General features: G+C 49.6%; 1 protein-coding gene across 3 annotated transcripts in view; it reads right to left on the reverse strand.

Moving 5' to 3' along the window:
• EYA2 (EYA transcriptional coactivator and phosphatase 2) overlaps positions 1-25,766 on the reverse strand; it is a 256,663-nt gene that overhangs the window by 27,368 nt on the left and 203,529 nt on the right. For all 3 annotated transcript variants that reach the window (XM_019458255.2, XM_019458253.2, XM_019458256.2), the window contains one exon: positions 14,918-15,007. In XM_019458255.2, the coding sequence (XP_019313800.2) occupies positions 14,918-15,007 (90 nt within the window). The remainder of the gene's footprint in view (positions 1-14,917; positions 15,008-25,766) is intronic.

The following is a 25,766-nucleotide window of genomic DNA, read 5'->3' on the forward strand; positions in this document are numbered from 1 at the left end:
GACTTAATAAAATACCATGACGCTCAGCTAGACGCTACCTCATACTCCACCAGCTGACCTGGATCCAGTTACCCGCTGAGGCTGAGCCGGCAATGAGGGGAGTGAGCTCTGGGGGAGGAAGATCCTATGCGCCTCGATTCTCCTGCATGGGGGGCGGGCCTGTACGGTGGAGGGCACCAGCTTTTCACAGCCTAGGGTGCTTCTGGCCTCTTCAGGGTCACGTGTGACTATCCTGGGGGGTCCGAGTGGGGCCTGCTAGCAAAGACAGAGGAAGCGTTCCCATGGCCTTGACCTGGGTGAGGTCTGGGCCCCAGTGCAATCCCAGCAGCAAGGAGTTTACGCTTTCTGACTTACGGAAACACCCACACATCTTCTTGTGCAAAGATGTCCACCATCCCGGTGAGAAACAGGAAAACACCTAAAGTTGCCTCAACCGGATCGTCGCTAAACGCAACGTGGTATGTCCATTCAGCGGAATCCCGCCCAGCGGTTCAGACGAATGAGGTGGATTTTTCTGTTAGCACACGGAAGTATTTCTAAGATGTTCTATTGGGTGAAAGACCCACGAACAACACGGGGGTTGGGGCACTGATCCCTGTGTAGTCAAAGATCTGTGTATCACTTTGGACTCCCTCCCGAAACTTAACCACTAATAGCTGTTGTTGACTGGAAGCCTTACTGATAATATAAACAGTCAATTATCACATAGTTTATATGTGATATGTATTACATACTATATTCTTACAATAAAGTGAGCTAGAAAAAACAGTTATTAAGAAAATCACAAGGAGGGGTGTCTGAGTGGCTCCATCGGTTAAGCGTCTGACTTCAGCTCAGGTCATGATCTCAGGGTTCGTGAGTTTGAGGCCCGTGTTGGGCTCTGTGCTGACAGCTCAGAGCCTGGAGTCTGCCTTGGATTCTGTGTCTCTCTTTCTGCCCCTCCTCTGCTCGCATTCTTTCTCTCTCTCTCTCTCAAAAATAAATAAGCATTACAAAAAATTAAAAGTAAAAAAAAAAAATCGCAAGGAAAATGCATTAACAGAACTGTACTAAATTTATTTAAAAGTCTGCATATGTGTGGATCCATGCAATTTAAACCCATGTTGTCCAAGGGTCAACTGTATTTATAAAAACCCACTGAAAACAAAACAAGATATTTTATATGGATATTTACATAGATGGACAATGAAAGGTCTGAAAGCTTACACATCTGACTGGAAGCAGCAGTTCTGTCTGGGAAGGCACTGGGATTGGGTTAGTGGTCAAAGGAGGCTTTCAACTTACTGAAATGACTATTCCTTCCCCCCCTCCCTCTCTCCCTCTCTTCCTCTCTCATTTTCCATAAGGATAATGCACATATACATTGCCTTTGAAAACAGAAAATATCTCACTGGGGAGGAGACAGGATCTAACACTGAGGGCCATTAAAAAATTTTTTTAATGTTTATTTTTGAGAGAGAGAGAGAGAGAGAGAGAGAGAGAGACAGCATGAACAGAGGAAGGGCAGAGAGAGAGGGAGACACAGAATCCGAAGCAGGCTCCAGGCTCCGAGCTGTCAGCACAGGGCCTGACGCGGGGCTTGAATCCACGAACCAAAAGATCATGACCTGAGGGGCGCCTGGGTGGCTCAGTCGGTTGAGCGTCCGACTTTGGCTCAGGTCATGATCTCGAGGTTCATGGGTTCGAGCCCCGCGTCGGGCTCTGTGCTGACAGCTTGGAGCCTCGAGCCTGCTCGGATTCTGTGTCTCTCTCTCTCTGCCCGCCACCGCCCCCCCACCGTCTCTCCTTCAAAAAAATAAATAAACATTGAAAAAAATTTAAAAAAATCACGACCTGAGCCGAAGTTGGATGCTTAACTGACTGAGCCACCCGGGCGCCCCTCAATACTGTACTCTTTGAAAGGAAGTCACTATGCAAAGCTCACAGTATCTGAATAAGTGATTCAAAATTTTCTGCCCGAGATATTAGTCTATCCTCCCCCACTTATTTATTTGTTTAATCATTATTTGTGTCATTACGGACCCGTGGGTCCTTGTTTTATACTTAGAATCCAATATCATGTAACTTGTTTTCATAGTCAAATTGTTCCCAGCTTTGGCCACTGAGAACTCCGCCAGGAAGCTCCGTGTCCCTTTGACATCCTCCATCGCTGTAGAGTCTTTTGAGCACTTACTTTTGGCACCATAAGACGGACCACATGTGTTACATGTACTTCCTGCCCCAGCCCTAGAATCAGCCGTTTCTCTAAGGAGCCCTGGCTTCTTTTCTCAGAAAACGGCATTAGAGCCCAAGATCTGGGGGCTGGGTGTGCTCGTTGCTCCCGGAGTGTCATTGCTTTGGGACTTTGTCAGGTGACAGAGAAAAGTCTCCAGGTTCCTTTTTGGAAATGATGAAACCTGGGTAGCACATCATTTGCAGGTGTGTGACAAGGCATATGCCGGCCTGATGAATGGTGCCAATTATAGTTCGGATCCTTCTTTCACCACGGGCCTGAAGTGGAAGCGCAGAGAGGGCCCGAACGGGACTTACATGAAGAGTCGCGGGGCATGGGTGAAAGTATCCGCGGGATTGCAGGGGTAGCCCGCCTTTCATCAGCGATGAAAACGACAGCGATTTGTCCGTTTGTCATGGGCTCAAAGTCCAGGTGTAGCTTCAGGGTGATACTTGTCTCATAAAATGTGTAGGAGAGCATCTCACCTTTTTCTTTGCTCCTAGTTTGTGCAGGATGGGGTTTGTCCTTTCCCTGACGTTTGCTGGAACTCTTTTTAAAACAGGCCTGGTGCCATTTTTGGAGAGTCCATCCTTAACTACTGTTCCAAAGTCTCACAGCCATGGGTTCATTTATTTTAAAATCCCCCCTGAGGTTAATTCTGGTAATTTCCATCTTCCTGGAAAGTGCCAACTTCATCTAGGTGTCAAGTTCATTGGTATAATATCATACAGTATTCTCATAATTAAAAAACAAACCGGATCTGTCCTCAATCTGAGTAACGTCCATCCTTTCATTCTGAATGTTGTTTATCCATGTCTGCCTCTTTTTCTTTCTTTTACTTTTTTCTCATTCGTGCTTGCCAAAAGCATCATCTGCCTTCATGGTCTTTTCAATGACCAATTCTGGTAACTTTCCTGTTTTTCTAATAGAAAATATGACCTAAGGCCGGATCACCCTTTGCTTGCATCCCACAGACTTCGATACTCAGCATTCTCATTGCCGTCCAGTTCTGACCAGTAAACGCAGTGACAAATACTTATCAAAACTGTTATGATCAAGCTGGGGACAGCTGGGGTTTCCCCACCTGCCCTGCCGAGCTCTGATCCCATGGCTTTCTGTCCCTGGCTGCCTGGAGACACGAATGCAGAAAGGAAACTGTTGACAAATTTGCTGTAGAAAAATGACTCTCGTCAGAGGCCAGATGGACTCCCTGGCCACTCCTCCTCTTTCAGGGCAGGTATATTTTTAAGTGAGATTGCTTACTGCTGTCTCTGGACTAGCCAGAGAGGGGCTTGCTCCCCGGGAGGGAAACCCGGGCTGTCTTTCTTGTGTTGTCTAAATGTTTAACTTATCTGAAGAACACCAAGGAGGCCGTGGGCTGCACTGCATTAATGGCCGGTTGGGCAGGATGCCTCGGAGAGCAGCTCAGCGTTGACATGGTGAAATATTATTCTCCCTGATGGCTCCCGCAGCACCATAAATCAGACGTTAGCGATCAGGCCTGCACGTCAGGCAAGCAGCCACGGCTTGCCCAGGTTCCAGCCACTTCTGAGTCCCTCTAGCAAGATCTTTCCTGAAGCTCTGGCAGCACGTGGAAAACGTCCCCCTCCAGCCCACCCACCTGCCTGGCCACTCCTGAACCTGGTAGGCGGGGCGGGGGGGATGCTTTCAGCCAAAAACCTTTAGGTCAATCTTGTTTCTTACAGAGGACACTTTTCTCCCCTCCATTCTGTTGATCTTATGCCTTCTTCACCCACTCAGTTCATTTCAAAACTGTGTTTCCCATGCAGGATAAAGGTCCCAGCTTGGAAGTCAGCTTGGCCTCGGATTAAATCTCCATACTATCCTTACTCTGTGAACTCTCTGGGCCTCAGTTTCCTCATCTGTAAAATAGGCATAAAAACCCTCCTTTGTAGGGTTGTTGTGAGATGTCAGTGAGAAAATGCATGTGTGATGTGTGGCACAGGAGCTCAATACAGGCAAGAGCTGGGCAAGTTAACATCTCGGTGCCTCAGTTTTCCCATCTCTAAAATGGGTATACATAACCGTATTTACTGTCTGTGGCCCTGTAAGGCCTAAAGGAATGAGTGCAGGCAAGCCCTCTGGACAGCATGCAGTGCGTTTTAGCTGGCACTGTGACTATTATTCCTGTCTGTGTCCTCCACTCAGCCCCAGCCCCGGCCCGCGTCCTTCTTTGTAGAAATGCATTCCGACCCCTTGTCTATTGCTCTGCTCACCTTCAGGGTGGGGAGTGAGGGCGCCAGCTTTGTTCGTTGTGATTTCCGTTGTTATTTGTGTGACTTTTGTTTTGCGTCTACAGCATGAAGATGATGTGCTAACTCATAGATGAACTTTTGTCTTTGTCTTCTACGTCGGGAACTTCTCTTTCCCTCCGTCTCTCTTTTTCTTTTTAAGATATTGAAAAAAGTAATCTCTACAGCCAACTTGGGGCTTGAACTTACAACCCTGAGATCAAGAGTCGCAGGCTCTACTATGCCAGCCAGTAGCCCCTCTGCCGGAAATTTCTTCTCCTCTTGCTGGCAGACCTTGCTTGTCTTTCTCCACATGTCCAGGCTACACCAACCCTCTCTGCTTTCTCTTTCCCTTTGAACCCATCATCTACAGCACCGTGTTGAGTCTAGATGTCCTGTCTGGAATCTTCTTTCTCAAGCCAGATGGCAGCTGCTCTCCCTAGGAGAGGCAGCGGAACACAGCGAATAAGTGCTGGGTCTAAATATTGTCACTGCCAACTGTGTGACTTTGGGCTGTTCACTTAACCTCTCTGTGCCTCAGTTTCTTCACTTGTAAAATGGGTGTTATGACTGAATGTCTGTGATCCCCCCCGCCACGAATCACGTGTCGAAGCTCTAACTCCCAGTGTGCCTGGGTTTGGATATGGGGCCTCCAAGGAAGTAACCAAGGTTAAATGAGGTCATAAGGGTGGCGTCCCAATCTAATAAGATGAGTGCCCTTATAAGAAGAGACGCCACAGAGCCCCGTTCTCCGTCTCCGCACCGAAGAGAGGCCATGAGAAGACAGTGAGAAGGAGGCCTTCTACAAGCCAGGAAGAGAGTCCTCGCCAGCAACGAGATCTGCCAGCACCTCCGTCAGGGACTTTAGCCTCCGGAACTGTTGGGGATTAAATGAGGTAATACATGTAAAGTGTTCAGAACAGTGTTTGGTACAGAAACGTCAGCTAAGATGATGATCATCATCATCCCTGAAAATACAGGCCATGTCTGGTAAGTTTAGAACTCCAGAGTGGCACTGATAGAACTTTCTACAACGAGGTAAATGTCCGGTTCTGTCCACTGTAACGGCCACTAGCCGCAGGTGGCTACTTACATTCAAATTAGTTAAAATTAAGTAACATTAAATAAGCATTCAGGGCCTCAGTGGCATTAGACTTATTTCAAGTGCCCCAAACCCACATGTGGCCAGTGGCTACTGTACTGGACAGAACAGAAATTTATAGCGTTGTAGAAAAATCTACTGGACGGGACTGCTCTAGAGAACTGGCTTTCAAATGGTTTTGACTGTGACTTTCAGTAAGAAAATACCTTTGCTATCACACAGAGAGGTTTTTTTTGGTGGTTTCTTTTTTGGCATTTCGAGTAAAAGCAAGCAGCGTGAGGCCTGGGTTGTGCTGGACACTAGGGGATCCAGAAATACGGTGCGTCTGGCTGACGGCTCTCAAGGGCTGAGCACAGAGTTTCTCAACGAGGTGCCGCTGGCATTTCGGGTGTGCTGGTTCCTCATCCAGGACGCTGTCCTCACTGCTGGGTTATCTGGCATTCCGGGCCCTGCCTGCTAACAGTCAATAATTCTTCCCCTTCCGGTGACAACCAGCACCCTCCCTCCCATTTCCAAATGAATCCTCCTGGCAGGAAGGTTCTGCCCTCGGGTCCAGTTGAGACACACTGAAAGGGGTGCCCGGGTGGCTCAGCTGCGTCCAACTCTTGCTTTTGGCTTGAGTCACGATCTCATGGTGTGTGGGTCCGAGCCCCGCACCAGGCTCGGTGCTGACAGTGCGGAGCCTGCTTGGGATTCTCTCTCTCTCCCTCTCTCTCTGCCCCTCCTGCACCCGCGTGCTCTCTCGCTCTCTCTCTCAACGCAAACTTAAAAAAAAAACCCGTATTGACAATAATGAGGTTGCAAACATTGCCAGTGCCTTGTCTTCGAGAAGAAATGGTAACAACGGTAACAATGCCCATCCTCTCCCACATACCGCACTGGCCTTTACTTACAATTACCTCTGTTTTGTGTCTTTTTCGTGCCCAAACTGAGAACCCTCTTGCTGGAATTTGGAAACACTCCTAATCACACTGCCTATAAAACCTCAGCCATTCTACAATGGTCTAGATTTTCAAATTCATTTTACTTTTTAAAATACTTTATTTTTTATTTTTAAATGTTTATTTTAAGAGAGAGAGGCTGGGGGCAGGGATGGTCAGAGAGAGAAGGAGAGAGGGAATCCCAAGTCGGCTTCAGGTTCAGCACGGACCCCAGCGTGGGGCTCAGTCTCACAAAACGTGAGATCATGACCTAAGCCAAAATCAAAAGTCAGCCGTGTAACCAAATGAGCCACCCAGGTGACCCTAAGTTTTCTAATTAAAAATTAATTAATGTTTATTCATTTGAGAGGCAGAGAGAGAGAGAGAGAGAGCAAGGGAGGGGCAGAGAGAGAGCGAGAGAATCCCGGGCAGGGGTACACAGTGCAGAGCCCAACACGGGTCCCAATCCCGTAAGATCACAATGAGCCGAAATCAAGAGTCGGATGCTTAATTGACTGAGCCACCCGGGTGCTCCTCAAATTAATTAATTATTATTACTCTTTCATTTTTTAAAGAAATTTATTTATCTTTAAGAGAGAGAGCGTGTGCGAGCAGGGTGGGGGCAGAGAGAGAGGGAGAGAAAAAACCCCAAGCAGGCTCCACACTGTCAGCACAGAGCCCAACACAGGGCTCGAGCCCCTGAACCGCGAGATCACGACTAGAGCTGAAATCAAGAGTTGGATGCTTAATTGACTGAGCCACCCAGGCGCCCCACCTCAAATTTATTTTTAATCGAAGTCATAGTATCTTGAAATAGGAATAATGAATTCTTGTTTTGAAGATTTGTTTTTTTTTCAAGAGTGCAGACCTTGGAGCCCAGCAAATTCAGGTTTGAATCTTGGGCTTAACATAGCTGCCGTGAGCATGGGCAAATATCTCACCCTCTCTAAACTTTAGTTTCCTCATCTGTAAAATGGGGGAAAATAAACACGACTGACTACACATGGTTGTGCACAAATTCCTGGCACCTTTGCAGGTGACGATTCTTTACAAAAATTTTTTTAAATGTTTATTTATTTTTGAGAGAGAGAGAGAGATACAGAGCATGAGCGGAGGAGGGGCCGAGAGAGAGGGAGACAAGAATCCGAAGCGGGCTCTAGGCCCTGAGCTGCCAGCACAGAGCCCGACGTGGGGCTCGAACCCATGAACTGTGAGATCATGACCTGAGCTGAAGTCAGATGCTTAACCGACTGAGCCACCCAGGCGCCCGTGTAGGTGATGATTCTATATGCACATAATGATAATGAAAATTGTTATAATAAAATAATGCTAATCACCATCAGTTATGTAGTGCCATTATGTGCTAGGTGCTGTATATACATTAATTCACTTAATTCTCATAGTAATCTTAGGAGGTGGCTATTATTACCCCCATGTTGCAGATGATGACAGGCACAGAGAGGTTAAGGAACCTACCTGAGGTCACACAGCTTGTAAGTGCAGAGCTGAGATATGGACCGAGGCCATCTGGCCCCGGAATCTTTGCTCTCAATGATTACGTCCTATTGTCTCTGATAAAGGCCCATTGGACAGGGGGAGTGTGTAGCTCATCCTCTGGGTTTTTGTACCCATCAAAGTCATTTCAAAAAGTCATGAGCCCAGAGGTCCCTGAAGCTGAGGTCCAAACACCCAGTGGGTCCATTCCCAGGTCTGGATCTAGACTTGCTCCTTGGCGACTCCCACCTCTCAGGCCGTCTCTAAGACTTGACGGAGACCTTTCGCTGCTCTGCACGGGGGCACAGGACAGACTGCGGCCAATCCTGCAGGTGCAGTTACAACTGACATCATCTCAGCCGCCATTGTCGGGCACTTACCGCGTGCCAGGCACCCCGCGCACCGGCGCACCCAATCCTCGTAGGGAGCCGGCGCTGGGCACCGGGATAAGGGCCTTACCCACTCCAGCTCTGGTCTTACAACGATCCACAAGACGTGTTTTACTTCTCATTTTACAGGAATGGAAACTGAGGCCCGGAAAGTTGAAGTCACGGTGTCTAAGATCATTCGGGGGTGGCAAAGCGGGGTATAAACCAAAATCTTCAAAGCCTGGGCCTCCACCACTACCTCATTCTGTGGGCGTTTGCTCTGCTTTGAGTATCGTGGTTCTCTGCCAAGCTCACTTTTCCAGTCACCACATGCATTCTGGGGTGGGTCAAAGAAAGGGACGTCTGTCTCTCTTCCTGCTGGAAGTTCCTGCAGTCACCAAGTCTTTGGACAGGCAGAGACTGGCTTCGGTATAAAGGCCAGGGCCTCGTCGCTGCTGCTGTCACCTGTGGGTGCTGACGTCCCCCAGCGTGGATGAGTGTGGGGGCGGGGGAACGGTCAGGATTCTGCTTTCTTCCTGCCACTGGCAACACTTCGAACTAGCCGGGGTGGGGTGGGGGGGCAACCTGTGCTCCCCGCCTCCCAGCTGACACCTGGAGGGAGCCTGGCCCCAGGCACAGAGCTCCGAGGGCTCCCATATTCACTCCAAAATATCTTTTCCCAAAGGAGCTGGGTCCTAATTCAGTTCTGAGTATACTTTCCTTTTGCCTTCTCTTGGTTTCGTTGGGGTTACAGGGAGATAGAAAAACCAAACGACTGCATGTCCCAAAGCTACGAGGTTTAATATTGGGGCGGATCTTAACCCTATAGGGTAATGAGATTTTCCCACCACCCTCTCTAGAGACATACTTGTACACATACACTATGCTGCATGCATTTTCAGGGGTTCACGCACCCTTAACAGATGGGAGTATGACCTGAACAATCACCCTCAAGCTGTAAATTCTGCAAGCCAGATTTTGTCTCTAAGTTGCTGAAGTGACTGGCTGGTACTTCTGACGCACGTTTCCATCTATGAAGGTGAAACAAGTTAATAAAAATGGGGTCTGTCTGCAGGAGTATTAACTTCTGCTGTATTGTATGTTCTCCGAACATGCAAATCCATATCTTGCCTCTTCACCTTTGCACACGCTGTTCCCTGGCCTGGGAATACTCTTCTCCCAAGTGTCTCTCTCCTCTACTTCCTCCCCATCTCCCCACCCCCCAACCCCCCGCAGCAAATCCTTACTTTTTCTTTAATACCCAGCTAAAGTAGCTCCTCCTCTTTGATGGTTCCCTTGTTCCCCTCATCCCAGCCAGAAGGGTTACTTAATCACTTCCTACTTTGGGCTTCTGCTGAGCAACCTTGGGAATGCCCATCAGAGCAGTCCTAGCCCACCTGTTCTATGATGGTGTGTTATGTGTGTGTCCCTTACCAGGAGGTGCACAGGGGCGCCATACCTGGCTCATGTCTGTGACCAGAGCCCCTTGTCCACAACAGATGGGCAGTAGATGTTAATGGGAGGAATACAAGGTGGAAGGAAGGAAGAAGGAAGGCTATGTGGATGGACAGAAGACAGGAAGGGAAGAAAGACAGATGGAGGGAAGTTAGGGAATCAACGGAAAGAAGAAAGATGGAAAATACATGGATGGGAAGATGGAAGAATGGATAGCTGGGTGAATGAGTTGGGGGGGTGGACTGATGGATGGAAGGGAAAAGGGCCAGGTGGCTGAAAATGATAGGCTGGAAATACAGGTGGATGGACGGAGAGAGGGAGAGATCAGAGGATGGGTAAAGGAACAAAGAATGGAAGGAAGAAAAAAAGAAGGGGGTGGGAGAGAAGTAAAAGGAAAGAACAGATGGGCTGGGTTCTGTGGCGGGGGAGGAGAGAGAAAGAGAGAGAGAAGAGAGAGAATGCAAGCTAAGATTGAAGCAGGGGAGGGAGGAAGCAGGCAAAGAGGGAAGGCCGGAAGAAGTAAGGACAGTACTTTGTCTAGTTCGGGCCTGCCATGTGTTTTTCATACTGGGGCCACGTTAACTGGCATCTCCTCCCCTGCATCCTGAGCCTGCACGTCAAACCCAAGAGGGCTGTGCTCTCTGCTCAGCTGGGATTGGAGGCCACAGGGCTGGGTCCAGCACCTGCTTTGGCCGTGACTCATGCACCCCTCCAGGAAGTGGCAGCTCGGGAGGCTCCCCACGAAAGGGCTTTCAGGGTGAGCGCAGTTCAGTGCGTCCTGAGGACGGTTGCCACGGCTCTTGAGCCCTAAACACACGGGCGTCAATCAAGCCCACACCCTGCACGGCGACCCAGCCAACATTTTGGACGGGGGTCCCTTCCCTGGATTTTACGGCACCACGAGCAGCTCCTGCTCCAAGGCGAGGTGGCCGCGAGAGAGGCGGGAGGTACTTGTGGGTATTTGCGCCCAGGCTCCAGCTATCTCTGTATTGCGCGTACCGTTTCTGAATCATTGTAAAATCCAGAGTTGGGCGAGCTAGCTGTATTCTTCTAGCTCACAGTAGCATAAATGATTATTTAAATTGCCCTGGCACCATGGCCCCCCCCCCCCCATCCCAGTGGCACACGCAGGGCAGAGGCCCATTTACGGCTCACGTACAGCGTGCTGGGCTCCGTGCGGACGGCTTCCATCTATCTCCCATCATCATTACAGCCCTGGAAGGGAGGGGCTTCCCTTCTACCCATTTAGCAGATGAGGTGACCGAGGCCAAAGGAGAGGGAGAAACCTGCCCGGGGCACACAGCCAGAGACTGGTGGGGCCAGGCTCAAAGGCAGACGGGGCTGATGAGCAGGTGCCCGCCCTAGACTCGGGACGCGTACCCTGGCTAGCCTGAGCTGCAGCTGAACATGACACCTAGTCTGTGTCTGCCAGTCCCCCTACGCCTCCGATTCTTCCCCTCGAGTGCGTTCACACGGGGGTCCGGGCACCTGACTTGGCCAGAGGCAGATCCCTGCTTTCCCCCGGCAGCCACAGGGAGCCTCTGAACCCCAAGTCGGATGGTGGAGCTCTCCTGCTCAAAACCCTCCAGGGGCTTCCAGTCACCCTGAGAATATCACCCAATGCCTCAGGATGCCTCAGGATGCACCCACCTTGGCCCCCCCCCCCCCGCCCACCGTACTGCCCCCTGCTGACGCTCCAGCCTCCCTGTTTCAGGAACCTGCCAACTTTGGCCAGGCCTCAAGGCCTCTGCCCTGCTGTTCTCTCTGCCCAGCACACTCCCTGCCGGGACACCCACACGGCTCCCTCACCTCGTTCAGGTGTCTGCTCAAGCGGGAGAGAAGCCTGGCCTGCTTGCATCAAGTGAAGTCACAGCCCCGGGACCATCTCCTTTCCTCCCTGACTCTGCTGGTCTCCGGCGGGGGCCCTTCGTCTGACGGTACATATTCAGTTGTTTATATTGCGCGTCCCGCGCCGGAAGGTCCGTGCTTCGAGGGCGGGGATCTTGTTGCGTATCGTTTGCCGCTGGATCCACGGCACTTAGAGGAGGGCCCGGCAAACGGCAGCTTTCCCTTAAACCGCAGCCGCGCGCGAGAGCCAACCCCGATTTACAGACGGCAGTGCAGGCTCAGAGCGGAAAGGGGTCTTCTGCACTCTGTCTTCTAAACCCCACCGTCCAGGCGGGCACTGGCACCAAGCACCTCTCCCGAGTCCCATCAGCCTCCTCGGGGAGCCCCGGGAGGCTGCCCCCCCCCCCCCCCCCGGATTCTGACACAGGGCTCCCCACACCAGCAAGCGAACTGTTTGTGCTCGTGTGAGTCTCAACTTCTCCATCGGGTAGCGTGGTTGCAATTCTGCCGAGGTGCCCTGGGGGCCTCTGGCACTGGGGACAGGTTTGAAAAAAATTCAGAGAAGAAAACCAAACTGGCTTCCCTAGGAGCTCCAGTTGGCCATGAAATCCGTTCGCCAAGAGGTGTGACTTCCACTCCGGGGCCAAGGAGGAACGGCAGAGGGGGAAGGCCGAAGACATTGCCTCGAAACACACACACGTCAGTCCAGCATAATGCCCGGCTCTGAGCCTCCGGTTCAACCGACGCTGAGAAAGCCCCTACTGTGTGTCTGGTGTTAATTCAAACTCCTGTATCTGCCTGTCGGTCTGGTATCTTCCCTGGGGTGTCACAGACGCCTCAAAGCCCGCGTGCCCACCACACTGTCTGTCCATCTCAGAGAGTGGCACTGTTGCCCTGGTCAGGACAAGCCCAGGACCCTCACCCCTGACTCCTCTCTCTCCACCCCCCCGACATCCAACCCATCAGGAGCTCTCTTGGCTTTACTGCCATCCCGAGGCCCATCTCCTACCGCCTCGGTCCCGCCCATCTTTCTTCTCTTGCTCGGACAACTGCAGTAATCTCTTGGCTGGTCTCCCAGCCTCCACTGTTTCCCTCCTCTTGCCCATTCTCCACGCAGCAGCCAGAGTAGTTCTTTTAAAACATAAGCTAGATCAGGCAGCCTTTCCTGTTTACTGCTCTCAGGCTCCATGGCTGTCCACAGCACCTAGAATAAACTCTGATGTCCAGGACCTGTGTCTGGCCCAGAACTCCACCTCCAGACTCATCCATCCCAGTTGCCCCCACACTTTCACTTCTACGCTATGGTCATTGTGGCCTTCATACCACTTCCCACCCCAGGGCCTTTGCATGTGCTGGTCCCACCTCCTTACATCTCCACCTGGCTGGCTTCTGCCGCCACTCAGGCCTTGGCTCAAGCGTCGCCTCCCGAGAAGCCTTCCCTGGCTCCCTCGAGAATGCTGCCCCCCAACCCTACCCGCCTGTTGCCCATCACTCACTATCATATCTCATTCTTTTCTTTTCTTTACACCCTTTTCATTAAATGAACTTTCTCACGGATGGATTTGTTTGGCTGTTTACTGCTGAAGCTCTGGGGACTGAAGGTGATACAGCAGTGGTTTCTGCCTTCATGGAACCAACATTCTAAGGAGGAGATCGTGAGAGACCAAATATACCCTTGACTTTCTAAGTACAAGAGCCAATAAATTCCTTTTCTCTTTTGCTAAAACCAATCAGGTTTCTCTATTTGCAGGCAGCCCGCTCTTGATTATATTAGGCTCCATAAATCCTTGCTGAATTCAATTACCACGTCTGTTTTGTTGTTTTGCTCATTTATTCTCTCCCTCTCCCCCTCCCTGCTCCCTCTTTTCCCCAAGACACGAGAGGTCATTGTAAAGGGAGCCTGCACATTGCATCTGGCTAAAGGGACAGTCCCGGGTCTGATGGCTCACGGACTCCCCACTGTGCCAGTGTTCTCTTTTGTCATCAATGCGTCGATGGGTTTGTACACAGACCCTCTCTTTAAAATAGATGTTGGACAGAGAACATCAATTCCATTTCACAGATGGGAAGGCTGAGGCCCAAATGGCTTGCCTAGGCTGCACGGAACACAAGATTGTTCATTTCGGCAAGGGTTTCCTCCTCTGGGAATCCAGGGCTGCAGACCAGAAAGGAAAACCTGTATCCTTTCCTGATGGTAAATAGGACTCATGTTCTGGGCCCACCAGGACAGTTCTGGAATTCATAGCCTTGATAGGCCTGCTTTACAGGCTAGTCCCAGGGCGTTTTGATTCCAGGAAAAAAATACCCCTGCTAAGATAAATAGGAGTGTTCTTTCACACGCAGTATAACTTTGGGTTCACTTCCTTTTTCAATCTGTTAAACCAATCATGCAAATACAATTTACAAAGCCAGAAGGTCCCCACATTAATCCTCTTATCAACCCAAAGAACCCTCCTTCCCCTTGGTGAAAGCTGCTTGCTCTTTCATCAGAGCTCAGGAATGCATCGCCTTTCCCTCCTCGCTTTGGCTACCAGGAAGCTCAGAGATTAACCTCTGAACTTAATTGCAGGTGGTGGCCTCAGCCAGATATTTTTGCACAAGTGCCTTACCCTTAGCTTTCTATCGCTCTGCCTTTGCTTTAATAGTTCAATTTTAAATATGTTTTTTTATTTGAAGTTCTTCTCAAATCTTTCCGCCACAGGCCGGGTATAAACAAAGGATTCAAACTTATTTCTGACGCTGTCCTCCCCCTTTTCCCTGTGTCCTTCGCCACTGGCTTCGGGGCCCAGGAGCTGACACTGAATAAGCACGGCCCCTCTGTCTGCGCTCACTCTCTTTGTAAAACACATTTTCAGGGGGATGTAAATTGCTTTTAAAAGCTTCCATGCCGGCCCACTGCTCATTATTACTGACCCAGGAGGATCTCTACTAATTTGCCTTAACAAACTTATTAAATAGCAAATTTCGGGAGGAAGAAACTACACAGTCTTTATTAGATCAGCGAAACGGCCGTGGACGTCACCACCAGGGCAGAGAGCCGCCCATTAGCCACAGGGGGGAGCTGGGGAGATCAGCTGGTCAAGCGTGTTTTCAATAAATTGGCGCTGGCCACCGTTTTGTGGCTTCTTGGGGGTTGTCAGCAAAAGCTTCTAGCCTCCAAAGGAAAAAGGAAACACAGAAAAGAGAAGAAGCAGCGTCTCTTCCCCTGAAACCAGACACAGGCCACCAACTACGGCGACTACGACACAAAACGGGCAGTTCCAAACCTCCAGGTCGTTGAAGAACAGATGGGTATCTGCAAGGTTGAAGATCATTTCTTCCATCATCAGGCCGATGCGCACAGACGTCGTGGTGTCCTGGTAGAAAGACAGGACAGAGTCACACGCCAGTGGGGCCTCCCCCGTCCCATCCCGCCCCTGTCAGGCAGCCCAGGTCGGTTCTGAGGGGCTCACACGCGGCCTAGGCTGCGTCAACGTGTTTTCAAAGGTTCCCTCCCGGCCCTCCTGCTTTCCGGGAGGCCCGGACGACTGCAGGGGAAGCAACGTAAACTATGTAAGCCCACTGGGAGAGCCGGCCTGTCGATTCTCTCTTTATGACAATCTCTCTACGGATGCTGTCTTACTCTTCCCGATACACGAAGTCCCTCTGTTATCTAGCAAATGGATTAATTACAAAAACGAGCACACAGGATGCCCTGGGTGTCTCAGTCAGTTGAGAGTCTGACTCTTGATTTCTCTAGGTCCTGATCTCAGGGTTTGTGCAATGGAGCCCCGCGTCGGGCTCCGCGAGCCTGCTCGGGATTCTCTCTTGCTCTCTCTCTCTATCCCCCCCTCCCCTCCTCTCTCTCTCTGTCTCTCTCTGTCTCAAGAATAAAGAAATAAACTTAAAAAAAAGAAAAATGAGCACACAAACTAAACCCCATTATGGTCCATCCATACCCTGGAAACCTAGCCCATTTGATTAAAAAAGTGAAGTCATGCTAGGATTACTTGAATCTACCTCCAAGGTATTAAGTAACAAAAGCAGATCGCACCACGTTATGTGTGAAACCCAACTGTGCAATGAAGGGTCCCTTCTTTCTCTCTCCCTCTCTTTTCTATGCACGTGCTATGGTAGACTGCACTACTGATCACCCATATTTGGGGTCCCTTCCTGGGGAGCTTTGCCCTGTAGGAGAGGGATCCTCACTGGGGGTTGGTACCCTACCCCCACGGGCCCAATCTGGCCTGCTGCCTGTTTGTGTATGGCTTATGAGCTAAGAACGGCTTTTTACTTTAAAAAAAATATATGTTTACTTATTTGAGAGAGAGAGCGCATGCGCTGTGAACGAGTGGGGGAGGGGCAGAGAGTGGGAGACAGAGGGTCCGCATCAGGCTCCGTGCCGACAGTGGTGAGCCTGACACGGGGCTTGAACTCACGAACTGCGAGATCATGACCTGAGCTGAAGTCGGATGCTCAACCGGCTGAGCCACCCCGGCGCCCTGACTTTTTTTTTTTTTTTTTTTTACATTTTTAAACAGTGTATTGTCTGTGGTTGCTTTTGCCTTTTGAAGGCAGAGGTGAGCAGGAGCCACACAGCCCCCGTGTCCTGTAGAGACTGAAATATTTACTCTCTGACCCTTTGCAGGAAAAGTCTGCCGGCCCCTGATATATACCCTCCCTGTTGAACTTAGATGTGACCATGTGACTTGTGTTGGCAGAAGTCATGCTTCAGCTGTGGTCAGAAGCTTTCAGAGTGAGTGCATGGTTGGTCAGGCTCTCTCTTCCCAGTTCATAAGACTAAATGTTCCAGAGGCAAGACAATGTGGGTCAGAGCTGCAGCAGATCAGAATGGGCATGAAAGAGAAGCAGACGAGATTCAGGGGATGTTTGTTACTGCAGCATAACCTCACCCATCCCAACTGATGCACGTGAAAAATACCGGGCACGATGGTGCTCAGCTCTGGCTGCACGCCGTCACGATTAAGAGCATTCAAAACTCCTGATGCTCAAGGCCCCACCGTAGACCAATCAAATCAGAATTTCTGAGGGTGGGGTCCAGGCATCAGGGATGTTTAAAGCTCCCTACCCGATTTCAACATGCAGCCAAGGTTGAGAACCACTGGTCTGAAAGGATCTACAACACTTAGTGATATTCCTGGTTCGTATCTATTAAGTGCTTTCTCGGTGCCACTTTACAAATGAATCCATTTAATTCCCACAAAGACTTAGGGGTTGAGCATTATTATGTTCCCATTTTACAGATGAGAAAACGGAGGCCCCAAACGGTTGGGTAACTTGCTCAAGGCCCTGCAGCTGGTGGAGTGCAGGGATTTGAACCCACGTCGTGTGGCCCCAGACCAAAACTGCTTCTGAGGAGGGCTTGGAGGGGCGGGGGTTGAAGGAGGCATGCAGGGGACCTTGTGCTGCCTGTCACTCCATACACTTCTTTTCCTGTTTGCATTTTTCCCCGGGCGGCTGTCTGACCTCTATTATAAAAAATAAATAATTAACGACGTAAACCCTTCTTGACCCTTAAAGAAAAAGGGAAAAACATGTCGCTGGTGACGTCAGCTTCACACACACAACTGTGAAGAATCAAGCCCAGGAACGCAGCCATTAGGTGAAACACCTCATTAGGGCCCCCAAAGCCAAAGCTTAGCACTCTGGGTCCTGGCTGGAAGGCGGCGGGGTAGAGGGCTCAGTGAAAAATGAAGGGAAGATAAGGAAAACAAACGTTTCAGGGCCAAGCAGGGAATCGTTCTGTGACCCGGGAAAGGACTTTGGGGGGGTTTCCACGCATGACTCATCCCCGAACCATTTTACCTCTGCAAAACTGCACATTCCTTCTTGGCAAGGCTGTGCACCTAACCACGGATGACCAGCCCGCAGCACGCTAGACAAGAAGGGAGAAGCTGCCATCCACACTCAGCTGCTAAAAGGATTTATGTAGAAAAACGTCAACTCCCAGGCCAGCACATAAAACAGGAAAAGTAATTATTGTATGCGGAAGGGTCTGTCTGTGAAAAGTATTTTGTATGGTTAGACGAAGGCAAATATTCAGTATCGATAAAGCTGGAATTGTGTCTTATCGATACTGGCAGGATGTGGAGAGAAAATCTGCGTGTGTGCGATGGGGGCTGGGGCGAGAAAAGAGAGCTCAATTCTCATCTTCTAGCTTGGGAGGCCAGGGAGCATGCCTAAAACAGGAAAAAAAAAAAAAAATCAAGGAGTGGTACCAGAAGCAGGCTACTCAGAAATTTGGAGGTAAATACCGAAAGAATCAGCAAGAGTGGAAGGTTGTGGCCTCTGGGCAGAAAGAAACGGTGTGGTGGGGTCCACTGAGGACCCTTTTCTTTGTAGAACTATATGAGTTTTAAACTATATGCGTATATTTCCTGGATTAAAAAAAAAAGAAAACTAAATAAAAGGGAACGTGGGGCACCTGGGTGGCTCAGTCGGTGGAACGTCCAACTCTCGGTCTCAGTTGAGGTCAGGATCTCGGGGTTCGGTTTGTGAGTTGGGGCTCCTCGCAGAGCCTGCTTGGGATTCTTTCTCTCTCCTTCTCTCTCTGCCCCTCCCCTGCTCGCATGCTCTCTCTCTCTCAAAATAAATAAATAAACTTAAAAAAAAAAAATAAAAGGGAACTTAGTAATTCTACTTCTCATTGTCTACTCTAGAGAAAGGCCATACCTATGAACGAGACGGAGTTGTCTGTAAACAGCGAAAGATTGAACAATTTAGCTGTCCGGCCAAAGGTTACTAGAAATATAAGCTGCAGTATATTCATTTGGTGGAAAACTAAATTCAATGGAAAGAAATGAACCACGTGTCTGCATATTAACATGGACACGCCCCCCCTAATACTGAGTGAAAGCAACACTTTTCTGAAAGTTATATACTGCATTAGTTATTAGCATTTACTAGAAACACATACAACGCTACTACATATTTTCCACAGGCACTTCTATATTTATAAATATCTGAAAGGATGTACCAGAATCCTAACAGTTAATTACTTCTGGAAGGCAGAGAGGAGGGGACAGGAATTAAAGGTAAGGACGAAAGTAAATTTTAACATGAGCTACAATATTCTAAAATGTTTTGAAAGAGAGAGGATTCACATACAGTATAATTAAAAATTAAAACAAAATTAAAAAAAAAACAAACGTTTTTTAATCTTTATTCGTTTTTGTGAGACAGAGACATATAGTGCCAGTGGGGGAGGGGCAGAGAGAGAGGGAGACACAGAATCTGAAACAGGCTCCAGGCTCTGAGCTGTCAGCACAGAGCCCGGTGCGAGGCTCGAACCCATGAACCGCGAGATCCTGACTCGGGCCGAAGTAGGACGCTCAACCGACTGAGCCACCCGGGCGCCCCTAAAACACCCAAATGTTTCTGAGGAGAACCTTTAGGATACCAGCTATTCCTTGATAATTCTCCTTGTTTCAGATTTTCCTAAAATCTGCTGGGATGCTGCCTGGAGATTGTTTTGAACTCCGCTGGTGGGACCTCTTTCCCATGAATTTGATAAGAACTAGGGGTTCAGGGGTAGAAAAGTCTGGAATAACCCAAGAGAAGCACAACGGTTAAGTAACACAGAATGCGACCTTGGGCCAGATCACTGTATCCAAGTAGAAAACGTTCTTCCAGGGTTGCAAAGACTGAGAAACTAAAAAAAATTGGTGGAGACTCAGCGTTAAGGAGTGTGAAACACATCCAGAGTGGGGGCGGGAGGAAAATGACCGGTTTTATCCTGTGTTACCTGCTGAATACGTCCCTCATACGATCCACAAACATACCACCCTGGTCTGTCGGCTTCGGTCACTCTGTGCGGCTTGGAGGGGGATCCTCTTTCTGATCTAGCACGTGTCCTTGGCAAACAAGGCCTAAAACATGGAAGCCTTCGTGCCATGTTCTTCAGCTCCTAACAGGCCCCTGACCCATTCAGACCCGCTCTGGTCCCTCTGCCACCCTGGGAAGCAGTGAGATTCAAATGAGCTAGCACATGGGGACACGCAGCCTGGTATACAGCAGGCACTCCATAAGCACTCGTCATTGTCAAAATCCCCCAATCGACTTCGTCGAACCCTTAAGCAAAGAACCTGTTTCTGTGAGCCCAGCAGAAACACCCTAAATCAGATGACATTTTATGAAAACCACTTAAAAAAATTTTTTTTTAAATGCTTATTTATTTTTGAGAGTGAGAGAGACAGAGTGCAAGTGGGAGAGGGGCAGAGAGAGAGGAAGACACAGAATCTCAAGCGGGCTCTAGGTTCCAAGCTGTCAGCACAGGGCCTGATGCGGGGCTCGAACCCACGCACCATGAGATCGTGACCTGAGCCGAAGTAGGATATGTAACCTACTGAGCCACCCAGGTGCCCCCAAAACCACTTTTTAAAAAAAGATTTCTTTAACGTTTATTTTTTTTTGAGAGAGGCAGACTACAAGTGAGGGAGGGGCAGAGAGAGAGAGGGAGAGACAGAACTGGAAGCAGGCTCCGGGCTCTGAGCTGTCAGCACAGAGCCCGACGCGGGGCTCGAACTCACGGACCGTGAGATCATGACCTGAGCCGAAGTCGGATGCTTAACCGACTGAGCCACCCAGGGGCCCCCTGAAAACCATTCTTAATCACTACACACTCTTTGGATTAAAAAAAGTTGGCTTGTTTAGGTTAATGTCCTAAATAAGCAACAGCAGAAACAGATTGTTTTTTAAAAATGATCCATTTAAACCAGAAGGGAGAACCGAGAAAAGGAATTTTTTTTTTTTTTTCCTACAACAGGCTTCAGTTCGTACCTTGTCCACCAAAGGACCGTGGCGGGGGCTGGTGGGGCTGGGTGGATGGAATGTCATCTTTGTTAGACTTCAGAGTTTGGGGCTGGTTCTCTCCCACGGAAGGCACAAATCAAAGGCCCTGCGGATTTTCTCAATGTGTTCTAATGACCTAGCAGATTTCCCAGGGTTCACATTAGACATGGAGGGCTGGGCTATGCGTGTGTTCATTCAGGGGGCTGACGCGGGGGCTCCACGCCTTGGCATCCGGCTTCGAGGCAGATGCTGTGGGCCTGGACGCAGCTTGGAAACCTAATTATTACGCATTCTTGGGGAAGGTCTCTAATGAGAGGTGGATGGTGGGGACTTTCTCCACCAGGGCTGGGCTAACACCTGCCTCGTGGGGGTGCCTGGGTGGCTCAGTCCGTTAAACGTCTGACTCTTGATTTCGGCTCAGGTCATGATCTCACGGTTTGTGAGTTTGAGCCCCGCGCTGGGCGCTCTCCTGTCAGCACAGAGCCTGCTTCGGATCCTCTGTGCCAACCCCCCCACCTCATCTGCCCCTCCCCACCCCATGCTTTCTCTTTAAAATAAATAAACATTAAAAAAAAAAACACAACAGTAGTTGTTTTCTACCAAGTGTCTCCATCGTGCCCACATTTACAAGCTTCTCATTTTAAGCCACATTCTTGGAGGTCTAATTCCCAATCCCTATAGATTAGGAAGCAGCATTTTCATTTCAAAAGGAGCCCAAGTTTTTTTTTTTTTTTTTTTTTTTACCAAAAAGTTGTTTAAGTGAATCGCAACTCCGTCCGCTATAGAATTCCCTTCCCTGAGATTCCATGTTTTCTGCTTTAAGAGTGTAGCATTTTTAGGGGCGCCTGGGTGGCTCAGTTGGTTAAGCGTCTGATTTGAGTTCAGGTCATGATCTCACAGTTCGTGAGTTTGAGCCCCATGTCGGGTTCTGTGCTGACAGCTCAGAGCCTGGAGCCTGCTTCGGATTCTGTGTCTCCCTCTCTCTCTGCCCCTCCCCAACTCATGCTCTGTCTCTGCCTCTCAAAAATAAATAAAAACATTACAAAAAAAAAAAAAAAGTGTAGCGCTTTTGTCATAGATGGTTCCAATGGGTGCTTATTTATTTATTAAATGTTTTTATTTATTTTTGGGAGAGAGAAACAGAATCCGAAGCAGGCTCCAGGCTCTGAGCTGTCAGCACAGAGCCCGACACGGGGCTCGGACTCACAAACCATGAGATCATGACCTGAGCCAAAGTTGGACGCTTAACTGACTGAGCCACCCAGGTGCCCTGACCCACACGCTATTTATCTGGAACCACAACAACCCTTTGAACAAAAGGAAGGCACAGCCTCATCTTGTCCTGATGCCTTAGGTGACTCTGGTCCTTTGGGTTCTTTCACAGCTCACTCAGTAATAATAGTAATAACTGACCTTTGAGTGCTTTGGGGTAGAGGCAAAGAGAGCGGGCTCTCAGCCAAACTGCTTATGACCAAGGCCAGTTCTACCACTCACCAGCTAAATGACCTTGTCCAAGTCATTTCAATTCTTGTGTGCCTCCGTTTGTTATCTGCAAGATGGGTCGTTAGAGAGATCAAATGGGGTTTTCAAAGTGCAGGTTATAATCCCTTTAGTGAAAGCTGACTTTAAAGGCCAGCATTAAAAAAGAAAAAAAAAAAAAAAAATGGAAGAAATACAAGAGAATCTGTGGCCCCCTGTCTGTTTTTGTAAATAAAGTTTTATTGGAACACAGCAGTGCCCATTTGTTCACTTAGTGTTTATGGCTGCTTCCGTGCTACAGTGGCAGAGTTGGTAGTCACCATGGGGCCTAGCCTAAAGCCTAAAATATTTATTGTATCTTTACAGAAAAAGTTTGCCAATCCCTAGAATAGACAACAGAAAATCAGAGCATGTCATATACAGTAATGGTGAGCTTCTATTTCGGGTGGAGTGTTTGTGTGTGTGCGTGTTTGAGACAGAAGGGGCGAGAAAGAGAGAGAGAAGAGAGAGAGAGAGAGAGAGAGAGAGAGACGGAGGTGGGTCACGGTATAAAGCACGTTTCTTCTTGAGGCAGCTTTGTGACTAGAACTCGGGTCCGATCTGACACCAGATTCCACAATCCTCCGGTTACGCCGTGATGCCCGTTACGGCTTCTGTGCTCTGAGGACGTGTCTGCCTTCCGGGGTTCAGCTGCGTGACTGGGACGAAGTGTGATGTCGCTCCTGGAATATCCAGATGTGCCAGGCCCAGGAGCTGGTGGTCTCGGTTTGAGCTGAGCCCTTTCGTGGGTTTCCCTTGGGGTCCCTGCTGTGAAGATTTGGAGGCTGTGTGCGCAGGAAAGGGTTAACTTCGGCAAGTGTTGCCAGAACCCTGGAACCCTGCGCATTGCATTCCTCGGGTCTGTCTTCCAGACTGGTCCTTGCTGGGCTGGCTCCCCACAGAGGAGCTCTGAGTCCTTGGGCCAGGCAGTCCTGGCTGATCAGACGGTTTATGCTAACAGTGGGATCACGGTGAATGCCTGCTTTTGTTCTGCGGGGCTGGAGTCTTGAGGGGCTGTGGTGCCTACAGCAGGGGCCCCAGGAAGCCCCTGGACACCAGGGCTCCGGGGGAGCTTCACTGCTTGGCGACTCTTGGCCCATCAGTGCTGGCAGAGTCGCCTGAGCTCCACTGCGAGGGGACGTCTGGAAGGCGGTGCCTACGTTCTCCCGGATTTTATCCCACGTGCCTTTTCCCTTTGCTGATTTTAATTTGTAGTCTTTCACTGCAATAAACTGTAACTGTGAATATAACAAATTTTCTGAGTCCTGTGGGTCCTTCTAGCAGCTCATCGAGCCCGAGGGTGGTCCTGGGGGCCCCCAACACAGGGCCTTTATTAGACACTTTGAAAAAACACCAACCGGTTAAGAAAAGGGGCAGCATGATATTGTGGAGATACCTAATCTCTCTGGGAATGAACTTTCGTGTCTGTAAATAAGCAGTTATTAATTTTGAGTAAAAATAATACCCATATTGGCCTCCTAGAATGATTTCGTAACCCAGGCCTGGCCAGAACCAGAGTGACTCGTTCAGGGATGGTTATGTGGCCAGTGGGAGCCACTGAGATCTGGCCCTGGGACTTTAGCTGTAACCACCGGGAAAAAGGCACTTCTGACCCCCGGTGAGCTGATAGAACCTGAGCTGGCAGGGCCTCCATGATGACGCACACAGATTCAGACAAAATTGGTGACTGGATCCCACTGTTCCTGAAGTCTACTTCTGGGCATTTTGGTTACAGGAGCAGATCAATTTCCCTTTCTGGCCTAAACTGATGTGTGTTGAGTGTTTGTCACTTAGAATCCAAAATTCTTGGCCCCGCTTGCCACCTCCCCATGACTGTGGGGAAATTGGGTGTTTCCAACATGGCCAGGGTCCGGTGGGCAAGTTCAAGTGATTCTGCGTGTCTTTTTTCAGATTTTTAAAATGTTTATTTATTTTGAGAGAGAGAGAGAGAGAGAGAGAGAGAGCATGCATGCACATGCACGAGTGGGGGAGAGGCAGGGAGAAAGAGAGGGAGAGAGAGAATCCCAAGCGGGCTCTGCACGGGGGGCTCCGTCCCTCGACCTGTGAGATCATGACCTGAGCCGAAATCAAGAGCCAGACGCTTAACCGGCTGAGCCACTCAGGTGCCCCTAATTCTACACATTTTCACAACGACCCAGTTTTGTACCTCTGACAGCCCCTCCCCAAGGGGACATAAATCAAGGTCCCGGTTATTATCTGGTCTTAGAGCATCAATTTCTCCTTCACACAAGCACTGCCTAATGAGGCAAACGGCCGCCACACGTTGCCTCCACCCGCACAAGGTGTCCACGCAAGCGGCCACGGGCAAGGTGCTCCACGAAGCAAAACCACTGAGAGCATCCATCATGGAGTTAGTGGGACCCGAGTTCAAATCCTGGGGGCTGCCATTCCTTAGGGACGTGACCTTGGATGACATGTTCACCCTCCCTGGGCCTAGTTTCCTTATCCGAATATAGTGAGTTCCTCCCAGGGCTCCTACAGGATCACACATGTGCTATGACCTGCTCCTGGTGCTTGGGTATTATTAGCAAAAAGCAGCAGGGGCCAGAATCTTCCATCAGAAAACGTTCCCTGCTTGGAAATTCCTGTGCAATAGTTTAACCTGGTATTTCCCAAACCATGGCCGTTCTCGTAACACCTTTGCAGGTTGTGTCGCACCGCAGAGGAACGGGGTTCATGTTTTCCTTTAATTCAGTTACCCGTCCCCGCTTTTTTTTTTTTTTTTTTAACTTAAATGCATTTAGTTTGGAAACAAGCTTGTTATCATGATGTAAACGGCAAATCCGTTCCACTCACTGTAACCGGAAGGTAAGCAGAAATATCAGGTACCCGGGGCTGCCTTTTTCCACTCCCTGGTCCCCCACCCTCCCACCCCAACTTCTTCCTTCTGTCCTCGTATCTCCTACTACACGCTCCTATCTCCTGCCTCCCTCTTGGAACGGCCCTTGTGATCACACCTGTCACAGAAGGTAACAGTCACAGGTCCTGGGGACGGGGGCGCAGACATCTTTCAGGGGCCACTGGTCTGCCTTCCACATCAAGCAATGACAAAATTACAACTGGATGCCCTTCTGGGTACATCGTCATCTCACGCACCGAGTTGTGATTCTCAAGAGAGAGCGGCCCATCCTTCTAGAGAGTCACCTGGCAGTTTCTGGTGGTCATAACACTTGTGTGGGAGGGGGGCGGTACTTGGGAGTGTGATATACACTGTGATACTTTAGCAGGAAATGTATATTTGGTTTTTGTCCCCTTTCCTGGCTCCTAAACCCCTGGAATTTCTGAGAGATAAGAGAAACAAAGGTGAACTGGGTATCTTGTTACTCAGGACCGACCTCTTTCAACCACAATGAGTTTATGTTAACGAGCTGACTTTTGGAAAGCGCCTGAACAGGGGGGCTGGGTTGCCAGGGGCACCAACTAGCGGTTAGAGGGCTGGAGCTTGTAGCCCCCTGACCTCCAGGGAGAGGCTAGAGGTTGAGTCCAATCACTAATGGCCAATGATGTAATCAATCAAGGCGATGCGATGAACCCTCCATAAAAACCCAGTTCTTCTATTACCACAGGCTGGCTCCAGATTTTCTTCTCCTGAGTGCAAATCTTCTTAAAAAATTTTTAAAAATTTATTTTGAGAGGGGCGCCTGGGTGGCGCAGTCGGTTGAGCGCCCGACTTCGCCTCAGGTCATGATCTCACCGCTTGTGGGTTCGAGCCCCACGGCGGGCCCTGTGCTGCCAGCTCAGAGCCTGGAGCCTGCTTTGGAGTCTGTGTCCCCCTCTCTCTCCGCC

Source organism: Panthera pardus, unplaced genomic scaffold (assembly GCF_024362965.1).
Source record: "Panthera pardus isolate Hobbes unplaced genomic scaffold, ASM2436296v1 HiC_scaffold_25, whole genome shotgun sequence".
NCBI lineage: Eukaryota > Metazoa > Chordata > Mammalia > Carnivora > Felidae > Panthera > Panthera pardus.